The sequence below is a fragment of the Schistocerca gregaria genome, chromosome 10 (assembly GCF_023897955.1).
Source record: "Schistocerca gregaria isolate iqSchGreg1 chromosome 10, iqSchGreg1.2, whole genome shotgun sequence".
NCBI lineage: Eukaryota > Metazoa > Arthropoda > Insecta > Orthoptera > Acrididae > Schistocerca > Schistocerca gregaria.
In genome coordinates, this window is record NC_064929.1 from 204,084,999 (window position 1) to 204,100,348 (window position 15,350).

Below are 15,350 nucleotides of genomic sequence, written 5' to 3' on the forward strand. Positions count from 1 at the left end.
TTGGGTCAGGCAAGAAGACAAATTGTCAGTTGTGGCCAAACTTGTTAACAAAATCATCTCTTTTTTTATAAAATTGTCATTTTATTTCCTTGCTCCCTTTCTTCTTCTGCCTCCGTTCTGCATATCCAAACTCCATGACGGTTCATAGGAAGACGACGTACTACAGAGGAACATTGAAAACTGCGACTAATGTATCAAATAGTGCGGCAGAAACTCGGGTTAAAACGACTCTATCAGTCACTTTGCTGGTAAATTGCATTTTCTCTTAATTTTTACGGCTTTTGTCAGACAGCGATGTAGGCCTATTCATACTTTTCATAACATGTTAATGAATTCAGTTTTAAGTCTCACGAGAATCAGGATATAGATTTGCACAAGTCCTTTAATCTTCTACGCTTTGTGTGAGACCCGTAATTATTGTAGTTACTTGCGCTGTCGAAGTTGGTGTTTACGTTTTACTGTGACCTTGAAACTAATCTCCGTACACCGAGATAACTAATAGGACGATAATGAAACGCAATAAAGCTCTTTTTAAACGAATGGTATACTGCTGTTCATTTCAAACTCACAACTGAACAATGATTCGTTCGTTTGCAGCTTGTACGTTTTAGCAAACCCCTTACGAATAATTATGAATGATATTTCTAAATGCTGTCAATTGAGAATGATGAATACGTCTAATGAAAAGTGAGAGATAACAGGGTCCAAGGTTCAATTCTTCTAAACCGTTTACAGTAGTCTAAAGACAGCCTGAGGCAGACGCCGCGTCAGTAAAATGATCATTGCTTCTTGAGATTCGGCCGAGATGTACACCAATGGGATGGATTTTTATTTGGGTAAATACTAAATAAGCAACCTTCCATGTTGGCAACACTTCATTGTCATGGCGTGTGTATATCCAGACGTTTGGGGAGAAAGGTAGCAGGCGGCATTGTTTAGAGTGAGCAAAATTAAGCAATTTAAGATCAGCATTATTGTGACGCGTATATGTTTGTGGTGAATGGAGTCGTTAAGTAACAATATGAACAGCTGTTACAGAATATTTTACTAAATGTTTATTTGTGTGTTGTAGGATAGTTATTCATTACGGATCAACACTACGATATGTAGAATTTGCGGACACTTTCTCTGTCCCTCAGTTCATTTCTCACATTAAACTAGTCTTCGTAATTATCGTCAGTCTCTTTTTATTGTTATAATGGCTATTTGAAACAGCAGCGGCCAAAGATACGACAGCTTTGTGTTTGTTTAATACTTGAGCAGTTTGCCGTTCGTTAATATTTCTTATTGACAGTCATCATGTCCCAGTCCTCCGGACCATATACAGGAAAATAGTACGATTTTGAAACTAATGACATATTGGATGCATGTACGTGCGAATTGGGTTTTCAAAGACTAACCAGGAAGTTAAAAAACCTTGTTACTGCTCAGCGTACAACTGGCGCTCTGAGACACTGGGAAATACCAAAACAATAACATAGCATATTGTGCTGTTGCAGTCAGTGAGAAAGACGTAGACATATGTATTTTGTACGCGAATCCGAACTGCCATGTGTGTTTCCCACACCATGTCTGTTCCGTGTAGTAGACGTATAGAGTGTGTGCGGTTTCAGAATTTATCAGCTGTAAGAAATCATGTTTTATGCGTCGAGCAAATACGGAGTGCTGTACTCTGTGCTAGTATACTTTCACGTGCCTTGAGTGAAATGGCAAAGGAATGATCCTTCTCTTGAAAGGTATTTGTGGTTTGCAATTGCAAATTAAAGAGGATGTTGTACTTGTCACAGACTGTTTCAGTACAAGTGCACAAGAATTGTGCTTGTATGTCTTTTATAGAACACTGGTGGAAATTGACATTTCCTTCGAAATCAGGAATGTTTGTCAGTTGCCGGAATAATAATAATAATAATAATAATAATCCAATGTACCCATTTTGTCTTTAAGTTCTATCTCTGACATCTGGGCCCCCCTGTGACAAAGTATTTTTATGGTGGAAGTTGATTGAGTCGAATTTCATGCATTTGATTCGATTTATTTAGTTCCCCTGTGTCTCATCAAACATGTTCTTACATGGATAACATGACATGAAAGATGTACAATTATGTGCCTGCTAATAAAATTTTCTTATGTATAAATCGCAAAACAAGGATAATGTAATGTAGTCGAATTAAATCATATGGTGCTGACGGAATTAGATTAGGAAATGAGACACTTTAAAGTAGTAGGTGAGTTTTGCTGGTTGGGCAGCAAAATAACTGATGATAGTCAAAGTGGAGGGGATATGTGTGGCTGGCAGTGACAAGGAAAGTGTTGCTGAAGAAGAGAATTTTGTCAACATCCAGTATAGATTTAAGTGTCGGCAAGTCTTTTCTGAAAGTATTTGTGTGGAGTGTAGCCATGTATGGAAGTGAAACATGGACGATAAGCAGTCAGACAAGAAGAAAATAGAAGCATTTGAAATGTGGTGCTACAGAAGAATTCTGAAGATTAGATGGGTAAATTATGTAACTAATGAGGAGGAACTGAATAGAATAGGGGATAAGAGGAATTTATGGCACAACTTGACTAGAAGAAGGGATCGATTGGTAGGACATGTTCTGAGACATCAAGAGATCACCTATTTAGTATCGGAGGGATGTGTCCAAGGTAAAATTGTAGAGGGAGACCAAGAGAAGAATACAGTAAGCAGATTGAGAAGGATGTAGGTTGCAGTAGTTATTTGCAGATGATGAGGCTTGCAGCAGGGAGAGCTGCATCAAACCAGTCTCAGGACTGAAGACCACAACAACAACATGTGTAACATGAAACTGTACTCGTAACAATAGTCATAATATACTAAAATAGGATAAAAATGAATACAGTTTATTTTCCGAATTAGCACTTGGGCCACTATGATGAAGGAAATAAGCCGCTGTATTTTGAATGTTGATGATTCAAGTATTCCTACAAAAACTCTTGCTAATGAGCATTTTTTGAATATGTGGAATTTTGACGTTCTTTTGATTTTCCTTGACTGTTTAATACAAAATGTTCCTGGTGTGCCTTGAGAAAACATATACTTTCATGAATGTGGGTACATGATAGGGTCATGATCTTTATTTCATTGAAAAAAAAATTACGTGATTCTCTATGTGTCACCTCTTTTATTATTCTTATTGCTCTCTTTTGAAGCATAAATGTGGGTTTCACCAGATTGGTATTCTTCCAAAATATGGTGTCATAGCATATGATGCTAGGTAGGAGAGCAAAGTATGAACATAACACTGGATTCTACGAACATATCAGTGCTGACTTAATTTTTCTGTATGTTTCTTCAGCATTAATTTTTCATTGAACCATACTGCTTCAAATTTAGTATTGGAGGGGGGGGGGGGGGGGGGGGGAGTTGCTGCCTCTTACAAGGCCCAAGCTGTATTGTGAGATTGGTTCCTAGTTCATTTGTTATGTGTCTGAAGTTTATCTAAGGTATGTTTGTTTTCTTCTGCAGCTACTGTGACTCTCTCCCGTAGGTAAGCTTCAATCATAGCTGTAACAAACGTACTGGTGCCATCAGGTCAAACTGTTAAGCTCTGCTCGCATCTCGTGGTTGTGCGGTAGCGTTCGATTCCCGGCTGGTTCAGGGATTTTCTCTGCCTCGTGATGGCTGTGTGTTGTCTTTAGGTTAGTTAGGTTTAAGTAGTTCTAGGGGACTGATGACTGTAGATGTTAAGTCCCATAGTGCTCAGAGCCATTTGAACCATTTTTGTTAAGCTCTCTGAGGCAGATTGCTAGTATAGTGCACTAATAATGTTTACAGAATAGCTTTTTATAGAGAAATATGACGTACTTAGCTCATCTAGGAGATGGTATTCAGTCCCTAGATTTTCGTGTTGAAGTACAGATGCAAAAAAAAAAAAAAAAAAAAAAAAAAAAAAAAAAAAAAAAAAAAAAAAAACATTTCTGCTTCCCTTCAGTACTGAGGTTTACTACAAATAAACCATTAGAACACTTTAAATGAACTGAGGACATGGAAACTGTACCAATGGTAACAACAACTTGTGGCCAATAGACCTGTCAAAGCAATAATGAGACTGCGATCTCAGAGGACATCATACTTATAATATTCCAACAGTCATTACTGTGCATATTGTTCTCTGTTGGTGAAGATGTTCATGTAACAAACAAATTTTTCTTCTTCTTAGGCAGTATGTGAGTTGTTATAGGAAACTCTGACTGTTCCTTACATCATGAGCTAGGCTCTCCAGAAGCCGATGGCCTACTTGCATCACTGTTTCCAGTGATGAAGGATTGTTTACCTCTGGGAGTACTTTTCCCTCGTGTGTCCACTGTCATATCTTGCTTGAAAGTAAATTAGGAGTGGCAGTTAACCCTTTATGGGATGTTACATCTGTGCTCGAAATGCTATAGGGGTCTTAACAGGCCACCTAATATGGATCAGACTCCTATTGTAGCTGATCAGTTTGGTAATGGATGCTACTGAGTTTTGCAACTGGTGTCAACATGTAGACTGTCGCTGACCACCTTGGGGTTTATAAGACAACTTCTTCTTCTTCTTCTTCTTCTTCTTCTTCTTCTTCTTCTTCCTCCACTCCATTCATTCATTCATTCATTCATTCACTCACTCACTCTGTTCTGCTGGCAGCTTGTTATTAATGAAGCCCACTGAGTAGTGTACACCTTTGTGTACAATCCTTACGAAATATAGTCAGTATACATGTCACTTTTCCATCTAGTGTTCACTGAATCAATGATGCAGTTTCTTCTGAATGAGTCAATATTGTCAACAATAAAACCCGCAATGGAATATATTTACACCGTCGGCAGAGTTAGAATTCTGACATACTTGAGCAATGGTCTACTGGAAGTTCGCGAACTTTTCGGATAGAAGAATATTGTTGGTGAGTGTTGGAGTTGCCCAGAATATAACACCATATGAGATAATAGAGTGAAAGAAACCAGTGTAAACAAGCTGTTGTGTTTCATTGTCAGAAACATGGGAGATTGACCTTATAGTGAAGATAGTGGCAATCAGTTTCTGCACCAGATGCTGAACTTGATACTTCGAAGAAACAAGACAAAGGAATTAAAGCAGTGGTCATTAAACTTTTATGCTTTAGAGCCAATATAGCAGGGTGGTGCCTTGCACTACATATGGAAGGGAGGATTGGCACCTTAAACAGGTATTCAGTTTTCAGCAAACAATGGCTACTGACAGAAGCTTAGCATATACTCAGTTTGAATCTCCATATTATAAGGTATCACACTGAATATTTTTAAATGGAAAAAGAAAATAATATATTGGTCTAAACGTATTTTTCTGAAGGTTTACATGGTGTCCAGTTTTCACTACTGAAGGGGCTAACATGGCCAGTGCCATCGCAATATGATTACGTGTTTGTTTTCCTGAATTCTGAGCACATTTTCATGCCCTAGTATTGGGAAGGATAGCAAGTGGCTGCAATATACAGTTTACAATCAGAATATTGTATTAGGCCCTGTATAACTGAACAGAGACGCTTTTAAGTTATGTAATTCAGAATTGTCACAAAGGGACACAATGGTGGATGATAACTTTGTATATAAAGGGATTAGAAGTCAGTTTTATCTGTTGTATTACACGAGTTTTTCTAACTAACTGTTATTTGGGTAGACACCTGACATGTAGTGTCGCCACTTTTTGTGATCAAATGCCGTGTTAGCATTAGTGATCCACAGAAGAAAGGGGGGGGGGGGGGAAAGAGGAACTACATTTATAGGCCAGATGCTGAGTTGCGATAGGTACAATAAAAAAATTCACACAATCGTAGCTTTCGCCCATTAAGACCTTTGTCAGCAGTACACCCCCCACCCCCCCTTTCCCCCCACACACACATAAGCACAACTTGCACACGTGTCTGCAGTCTCAGAGAGCTGAAACTACACCCATTTTACATCAGATGACTAAGAAACAAAACAGTTTGTACTAAAAAGTAACAGAACAAGCTTCCATTGTCAATCTCACTGACAACAGTGCTGATGTGTATTAGAACTAATTTGACCACTTCTCGGCAAGCAGCAGTGCTGTTGAGAGTAAAAAATACGCACTGGCCACTTTTCCAGTCCTCAACACTTTACCTCACCTTACCCTACTGATTTAACATTATTTGGTAACCTACATAAATTTATTTGTTGTTATAATTAATAACAGTAACTGCAGTATGAGGCATGGTCACAAATTTGTACTAAATGTTTTGAATATAATTTTTATTATACTCATTGTATTTCAACAGCCTTAATTTGATTTGAAATTACTTGCTACAGACATGTACCACATTTGAAGATGACCATATCTATAACACATATTCATGAATCCATATTTGACGTTTATACAACAACAGCTAATCGGTACTAGTTGCGCATGCTCTTGAGTTGCCAGCTTTGGAAGACGAACAAAATATTCCCACTCTCACTCCTGTTAACTGTGCAGAAGCTGTGCTGTGCACCACTCTGTCCCTGGTGTAAGTGCCTAAGTTTATGTAGCTCATGGCTGAATTCACCAGCTTTAATTAAAATGAAGCACATCTTAAAATATTACTCTCTCTCTAAGTATTTTTGTTTGTTACTCAGCAAGAAAAATACCCTCTTGGGAAGCTCTTAGCATTCATTGATGTTTTTGGATTGTGCCATTTGTGCTAGAAGCATATCATTAAAAAATATGTCTGAGAAACACACACACACACACACACTCTTGAGTCAGGTTGCAAGTAGCTTGCAGTTTGATGACCACTGAAGTAGAGGCATTAGCTTCCAGTGGGCATTGATTTACAGGGTTATTCTAAATGATGGATCCATTTTCAAAAATTCGTATGTATTCAAGTACAAATACAAACTGAACAGGCTTTATACCAATGAAAAGAGGAAGTTTCCCACAGATTGCAGTGCAGTGCAGTGGTCATTTCGTACCACCAACTCGCAAAAGCATTTGCTGTTGGTTTAAGCAATTTAAACAGACAGGGAGTGTGTACAAAGGAAAAAGCACAGTCTGACCATGTGTTTGTCAGAGGATGATGTCCGACAGATTCAAGAAAGTTTTGTGCGCAGTCCCTGTAAGTCTACCAATAGAGCCAGTCGAGAACTTGGAATACCCCATCCAATTGTATGGAAAGTTCTGAAAAGGCGTTTGCTGTACAAGCCCTGCCGATAACAATTTGTGCAGGCTCTCAACCCTAATGACAGAGAGAAGTGTCTCGCATTTTGTGTGCCTGCAAAGATGGAGGATGGCGCATTTCTACAGCATGTAATTTTTAGCGATGAAGTAGTGACGTTCCACCCTAGTGGAAAAGTCAAAAGACGCAATGTTTGCATATGGGTTTTGAAAAATCCACATTCACCATTGCAACACGAAAGAGACTCACCAAAGATTGACGTGTTCTGTACCGTATCCCGTATAAAGGTTTATGGACTATTTTTCCTTGTGGAAAGAACTGTAATGGTAATCGTGTACGTGGACATGTTAGAACTGTGGCTGTTCCCTCAAGTAATGGAAGATTCCCAGGTCTTCATTTTCCAACGGGATGGAGCTCCGCCCCATTGGCACTGTGATGTACGAGGCTCTTTGAATGACTCCGTTCCTCAGTGCTGGACCGGCGGCAGGGGACTTGAGGACCTGGCTCTGCACTTCTGGCCACCGAGATCTCCTGATCTCTCACACTGCGACTATTTCTTACAGGTTTATGCGAAGGAAGCTGTTTACATCCCACCTCTACCAACAACTCTGAATGATCTACAGAACGGGATCACTGCTGCCGTGCACTCAGTAACAGCAGATATGCTTTCGCGTGTGTGGAACGAGTTTGGCTACAGCATTGATGTTTGCTGTAAGCCCATGGTGGCTACATTGAACATTTATAACATTACCACATTTCTAATTATTAAAAACTAATTAATTACAAATTATTAAATTTATTAAATTGATATCAAAGATTACAAAAAAACTTTGAAACTTCTTTTTTTTCCATTGGTATAAAGCTTGTTCATTTTGGATTTGTACTTGAATAAATACGAAGTTTTGAAAATCAGTCCAGCATTTACAATAACACTGTATATCAATGGGACAAGTTGAAAAGTTATTACAGACTGGGTTTGAACCCGAGTCTTCTGCTTACTAGGCAGAAGCTGACCACTACACCATTCAGACACACTGGTCACTGCAATTGCATGGATTACCCTAGCTCAACTCCCATCGCACTCAAATTCTTGACTTACACCACACACCGTGGTTGTAGTGTCCCCTGGTCATTAGCCCCATTACTCTCTGCATGCTGCCCATTCTCGCAACAATTTGAGCTTAGTGTGCACCTGCAGTGAACATTTACAGGAATTGGCAAGATGACATGAGTAAAAGACTAATGAGCAGCGGTATGTGGTAAAGTTGAGAATTTGGGTCTCTTGTGAGATTGCTGGGATAGTCAGTGCAGTTGTGGTGACCACTATGTCCAGATGGTGTAGTGATCAGAGCATCTGCGTAATAAACAGGAGACCTGGGTTCGGGTCCCGGACCAGCACAAATTTTCAACTTGCCCCACTGATATAAATCGATGTCCGCTGGCAGCTAATGTCTTTAATTCCTTTGTGTCATGATTCGTAGTGGATGCAGGATCAAAGTGGTGCCTGTCTCTTCGGACATGTCGGAAAGAACTGACAGCCATGTATACATGACTTACAAGAAAGCCTTCTATCTACCCACAATTGTAATAGGTTAAAATGGTTGATTTCTATGACAGTTCGACCACCTTTTGACAATAAAATTTCAGTTTTACAAGAGTTCGATGTCAGAAACTGTATGCATTAAAGTTTGTCTCAGTTAAGTGTTAATGTAACAATATCATGAAAAGGATAGTTGCTACTAGCCATATAGTGGAGATGCTGAGTCAGAGACAGGCACAACAAAAAGACTGTCACAAATAAAACTTACGGCCATTAAGGCCCTCACACGCACGCACGCACACACACACACACACACACACACACACACACACACACACACTAATGCAAATGCAACTCTCTCTCTCTCTCTCTCTCTCTCTCTCTCTCTCTCTCTCTCTCTCTCTCTCTGTGTGTGTGTGTGTGTGTGTGTGTGTGTGTGTGTGTGTGTGTGTGTGTGTGTGTGTGTGGTCTATTGTTGATGAAGCCTTAGTGGCCAGAAGCTTTATTTGTGACAGTGTTTTTGTTGTGCCTATCTGTGACTCAGCATCGCCACTATATGGTGAGTAGCAACTTTCCTTTTCATAATATTGTTACATTCCATCCTGCATTTCCCATTGCTTGATTAAGTGTTAATGTGTTCTCTGAATGTGACATGCCAGTGTTACTGACTCCCTATTAGCTACAGAATTTGTATTACGTTCCACATCTTTCACACTAAGACATGTCATCTGCAAAGAGTACACTCTTATGTAACACGTACACGTACCAAAATGTCTTTGATAGCGACAATTTCTCCACGATAATTTGAGAGCGTTTCCTCACGATTGTGCCTGAGGGCTTACAGTGACATTATCTGCATAGGAGGCGCACGCAACCCACGGGCAGTATCTGCGCCCGCCCAGTACCATGGCGCAGTCAGTGTGAGCCACGGGGCAATCGTTGGCAATAGTGCCATGATGGATGTAAGCAACTCCAGCACTGGCAGTGCGATCGACATGAAGATGGAGCCGTCCAGCCCCACGGAACGCGAGCTGCGCTACCCTTTCTCCCGGAGTAGCAGTGCGGGCTCCATACACACGTTATCGTCCTCCAACCACAATTCTGGTGAGTCGACACTTAATTTTCTCATACCTGGTTGATTGAAACTCAAAGTCTCTGTTGTAGAGATAGCTTGATCTCTAGTTTAGTGTGAGGTATAATTATTTTTGAAAAGTGATGGAGCAGTTAAGTCTGATGGAGTGCTTTCAGACCTTCAGCTGATCTGCTGGTACTGGTGGACACCAAAAGCACATCATTAAAATATTTTTATATTGTGTGCAATAGAACATATTGAACATTTGTTCCAGAAAGGCATTCTTATTTTAAACAGTTTGGATTTCGGAAAGGAAAATTTAACTATATTCAACACGATAGCGTTATTAAGAATCAATAAATCGAAAATTATGGTCAAAGTTAACTAAATACTGTCAGTGTGCTGTGCTTTAGATCAAATGTTTGCAATGAATCATTAGGTCAAGTTGAAGGTAGCCAGTTGGAGGATGGTGTATGAAATAACTAGTGACAAGCTCCTACAGGGGCAATGTCCAGACACCAACAAGTGTGTTTCCTGAATGGCCTTTCATTTTGATACTACGGTTATTAAGTGATAGTGTGTGAAATATATCTTGCTTGTGCTGAGCAACTAATCTGTAATGTAACCCAAGATCTAGGTCAGGCTGGGAGGTAATAGTTAGGTTGTGAATTGGCAATCTATGTGAATGCGAAACAAGTGTGAATGTGAAATCTTGATTGGGGTGGTGTATTTGGTATCATTTTTGGTTTGTTTAATTAAGTCTTTTTCACTGTTCAGCAATCTACTTCTTTGTTTGGCTGTCTTCAATCTTTTTTCCCCATTTGTTGACACTTTCTTATTTGACTACTTGTTTTCTGTATTTCCATTTCCTCAGTGTTTCCTGCTACTCATCAATCTTTGCAGTACATTAAGGGTTATGTATTTTCTATAATGTTCTGGCCATTCTTTCTGTGTTCAATTTGTCAATGCAGAGTAAACCATCACATTGCTCTAACCCTTTTCCTCTAAAGTGAACCAGTTAGTCATTTCCAGTGTTTTCAGTAATCTCATAATGCACCCTAGCTCCTGTGCTTCAGTCCATAAATTCCTTTTGCAAACATTCTTTACCATAGCCAAACAACAACTCCACATACTTTTTGTTATTTCTACTTAATCATTGGTATTGCTCCAAGAGGAGGGGACCTCTGTATTTCACCATTCAGCCAATCCCTCCTTAAATTCCAGACTTAAAATTTGTAGCCCTTATGCGCCTTGTTCCTGACCAATACTGTGCCTCTGTCAGCGAACACACCCAACATGATAGTTAAGGACTAAAGTACTTATACATATATGTATGTCCAAAAATATTACAGCTAAAATAGTAAAACTTGAGATTATTATGTAAAACATAAAGCTTGCAATTCTGTGCAATTTTTGTTTGAAAATGTGCATTGACGTATATTTTGTGACAATATGAATTATTAATTACCATTGTTTCTGTTGTGCACCTTTTCTTGTAAACTAATCCAGCAATAAAACTGGAATTTCACAGTTTACATCTGCATTAGAGGCTAATAAAACATGTCGAACAGATTTTTACTCAAGGTCATAGTTGCTTTGAAAAGATTTTATTTCAATTTCTGACAGTATTGCTGTACCTCTAGTGACTAATGCTGTCCATATCCATAATCTTTGTTTTCTTCCTGGAGTAATCCCTTCCCCAGCCGTCTTTGTCTACTCATCTTTTGCATTTTTTATTCTGCTGCCTGAGCTTTGTCCAGTTACAATTCATTGATGCTTCCAAGTATTTTCAGTGTGAATCCATCTGCATGGAACCTAGTCTTTGCAGGCACTTAGTCGTACATGTATTTCAGCTATTGAACACTAGACAGGCATCACATGCAGTTGTCTTCATGACAACTGAGGACACTGTCATCATATGGACAAGTATTTCTAAGTCAGTTAACCTAAATCCACTGGGGAACTTGTCTTTGGCACTGTACACAGTGTCATCAATTCCTTCACTTATTTTCTTCTTTGATGAACTCAGGGACTTTGTGGAAAATTGTTCTTCACACTTACGAGCAGCATCTGCAAACTGTTATTTAAATTTCCTGTATCTTTTACACATGAAATTCAACATTTCCTCATTTTTTTGAATATAGGTCTATGATTATGACCCATTTAGAGCAAAACAGGTTGATATATGCAAAACTAACAACTGAAAAAAGTTTGTAGCATGTACTGCTAAAAAACACACACTGTAAACAAAGGAACAAGTAAAGATTTCTCACCACATTCTAGACTCTCCTGCAATTTGTTTAGATTGTGTGAATGAAAAATTAAAGCACAAAAAATTTCTAGCTTGGTGAAGGTGTGGATCACAGCATACAAAGAGGGGGTGTAACAGACGCATATGCCCAGTCAGGCATTTTTAAAACATGTTTCTAGCCAGATTCCAATTATGAAATTTTGCAGTGTTATTCTTAAAGAATCAATCTAATAAATTACACAAAAAACATTTTTTTTTGCAATTTTGCCTTCTATGTGGCCTTAAAGTCATCTGTTTAAACTAGAGCAAAATACCTCACATTACCTAAAGAAGCTATTCATCTGTTTAGTCAAATACTTGAGCTATCTGGCAGTTTTACTCTTAAGAGAAGTAGATAACCATGTACCCAATATGACTTAATTCTGAAATGGTCAGCTTAGGCTTCACCAAAATATCAGTGACCCTGACACAATTTACACAGGAATGGAAAAATTGGTAGAAGCAGACTGCATCGTAGATCAATTTGAGTTACAAAGAAATGTTGGATCACATGAGAGAATACTGAATTGCAGAGTAACTGTGTAGATGTCAGTGTAATGTAGATTACATCTGGAGCTTGTCTTTTTGCCTGTTTGATTCTCTGCAGCCTTCGCTACTTCCTCTGTCAAGGCAATCTATTTATGAGAGTCATTTGGAAAGTAAAGAAAATTTTTTGTACAGTAATTTTTATTTGACACAATGAAATGAAACTGTATTTTGCATAAGTTTGAAACTCAAGCAGCTTTTCTGCGCAGTCACCATTCAAGTTTAGGCACCTATTGTACCGTTCCATCAACTTTTCTATGTATTCTGCATGCTTAGTTGCTGCCAAGCTGTTGAACCACTGATTAGTGGCTTCTTTAAGTGCATCAACGCTTCTGTAGCACTGTCCATTCAAAAGAGTCTTTCAGTTTGGGGAGTAAGTGATAATCACTCGGGGCTAAGTCCGGACTGTATGGCTGATGTTAAAATATTTACCACTAAAATTGCTGAAACAAGTCCAGTGTCACTCCCACAGCATGCAAATGTACATTATCATGAAGGACGACGACTCCACTGGTTAGCATTCCACTGCACTTGTTTTTAATGGAATGGTGAAGTCATTGAAGTGTCTGACAGTAGGCCAATGTAGTCCACTAATTATGAAATGGATATCTCCTTAGAATTTTGTTTCAGTTCTTACTTTGAGTCTGCCAGTCACCGAGTGCCGTTCCGCGTGATCTTCGTAATGAACATTCTTCTGTCTGCCATTAAACATGATACACCATTTCAAAATTGATGTTCCGTTCATCACATTATTGTAAACCTAAGTGCCAGGAAGTCATTTATGAAAGTATTTGTATGGAGTGTAGCCATGTGTGGAAGTGAAACATGGATGATAAATAGTTTGGACAAGAAGAGAATAGAAGCTTTCAAAATGTGGTGATACAGAAGAATGCTGAAGATTAGATGGGTAGATCACATAACTAATGAGGAGGTACTGAATAGGATTGGGGAGAAGAGAAGTTTGTGGCACAAATTGACTAGAAGAAGGGATCGGTTGGTAGGACATTTTCTGAGGCAACAAGGGATCACCAATTTAGTATTGGAGGGCAGCATGGAGGGTAAAAATCGTAGAGGGAGACCAGGAGATGAATACACTAAATAGATTCAGAAGGATGTAGGTTGCAGTAGGTACTGGGAGATGAAGCAGCTTGCACAGGATAGAGTAGCATGGAGAGCTGCATCAAACCAGTAACAGGACTGAAGACCACAACAACAACAGTTAACTGTGCATAAATTTTGATGTGTCAGACTTTTTTGCATTTAAAAAAACGAATAACACTGCGCATCTCACACTTGGCGGGATTGTCAAGTGTGTCACAGGTTGTCAAGTTGCACAGCTAAGCAGTATAATCAACTGTAATGGATCATGTGTGTCTCCCATCCTGGTGTCCGAGTAATCTGCCCATTGTGTGTAACCTTCTCAAATTTATCATTCTTTGCTTTCTGAGGAAGAAATGCTAGTTCCCAGTGCTAGGAATTGTCTCATTTTTAGGGTTCTGTACCTCAGTTTGTTAAACCAGAACCATTACAGGATTACTTTGTCCATCTGACTATTAAGAATCCTTTTTCTGGGGAGTGTCAAATTAATTGGAAGTGCAGGAGATGGCTCATCAAAAGACAGAAGTACTGCGTCGTTGATAAGTACCCAAACAAAAGGTACAGAGCTTTGCCAGCTTTTGGAAGGAAAGCCATATCCCCATACACACGATCCTCTTATCCATTCCAAGAACCAACCACAAAGAAGTGCCCCCTTTGTCACCAAATACCATCCAGGACTGGAATGACTGAACTATGTCCTTTGTTAGGGCTTTGATTATCTGTCATCATGCCCTGAAATGAGGGACATCCTACCCAAGATACATCCGTCCCCTCCAAAGTGGTGTTCCGCCACCCACCCAACCTCCACAACATTCTAATCCATCCATATGTCACTCAAACCCCCAGTCCTCTGCCATACAGATCATACCCTTGTGGAAGACCAAGATGCAAGACCTGCCCAATCTACCCACCCAGCCCAGTCCCATCATACACTTACCCTACCCCATCAGAGCTGGCTACCTGTTCACCTAGAATCATGAAATTTGATAAGACGGTAAGTTATGCAGTACAAGTAAAGGGTAAAAAATCCAAAAATGGTTAAATTCTAAAATTGTATCAAGTAAAAATATCTTTTTGCCATTGGAACTTACATTACAGTCATCATCCATCAGAAGTTAATAGAAAAATATTACTGCATGCAAACTAAAAATGCAAGTTGTAGTTGTGTTTTATATAAAAATATTTAATTAAATTTTTGCTCTCAACATATACATGATGTATCGTAATTAATGGCGTAAACACATACAATTGAAAGTACGTGATACTAGAAGCAAAAAAGTCTCAGTAAACTTATGGTCGAAAATGCATACCTTAAGAGCTACGAGCAATTTTTCATCTTCAATACTGTGAAGCAAATCTCGTCTACTGCAAGCTCTTTGCTTTCCACGTTTGGGGAAGTAGTAGTATGTACCAAAGTGAGGAAAAGTGTCCAGTAAACATTTTCTCTAAAATGCATACTGTAAAAGTTATAAGCAATTGTTCATTAGAAGAGCTGTGTTTTCAAATAGTGAAGATGAGCTCATGCTCATAGCTTTTAATGTATGAATTTTAGAGCACACATGTTTACTGGACTTTCTTCTTGTTTTGGTCCACATTACCATTTCCCAAAATATGGAAAGCAAATAGCTTTCAGTAGAAGAGATTTACTTCACAGTATCG

At 39.0% G+C, this 15,350-nt stretch overlaps 1 protein-coding gene across 4 annotated transcripts in view; it reads left to right on the forward strand.

The window, feature by feature from the left end:
• The first annotated feature begins 522 nt into the window (after positions 1-522).
• The window catches only part of LOC126293379 (max-like protein X), a 45,396-nt gene continuing 30,568 nt past the window's right edge, over positions 523-15,350 (forward strand). The window contains exons 1-2 of one of the 4 annotated variants that reach the window (XM_049986585.1): positions 523-836; positions 9,547-9,789. In XM_049986585.1, the coding sequence (XP_049842542.1) occupies positions 806-836; positions 9,547-9,789 (274 nt within the window). In that variant the 5' untranslated portion in view covers positions 523-805. Of the gene's footprint in view, positions 837-868; positions 941-1,424; positions 1,737-9,546; positions 9,790-15,350 lie in introns of those variants that run through there. The other 3 variants (XM_049986588.1, XM_049986587.1, XM_049986586.1) reach the window with 3 other exon arrangements.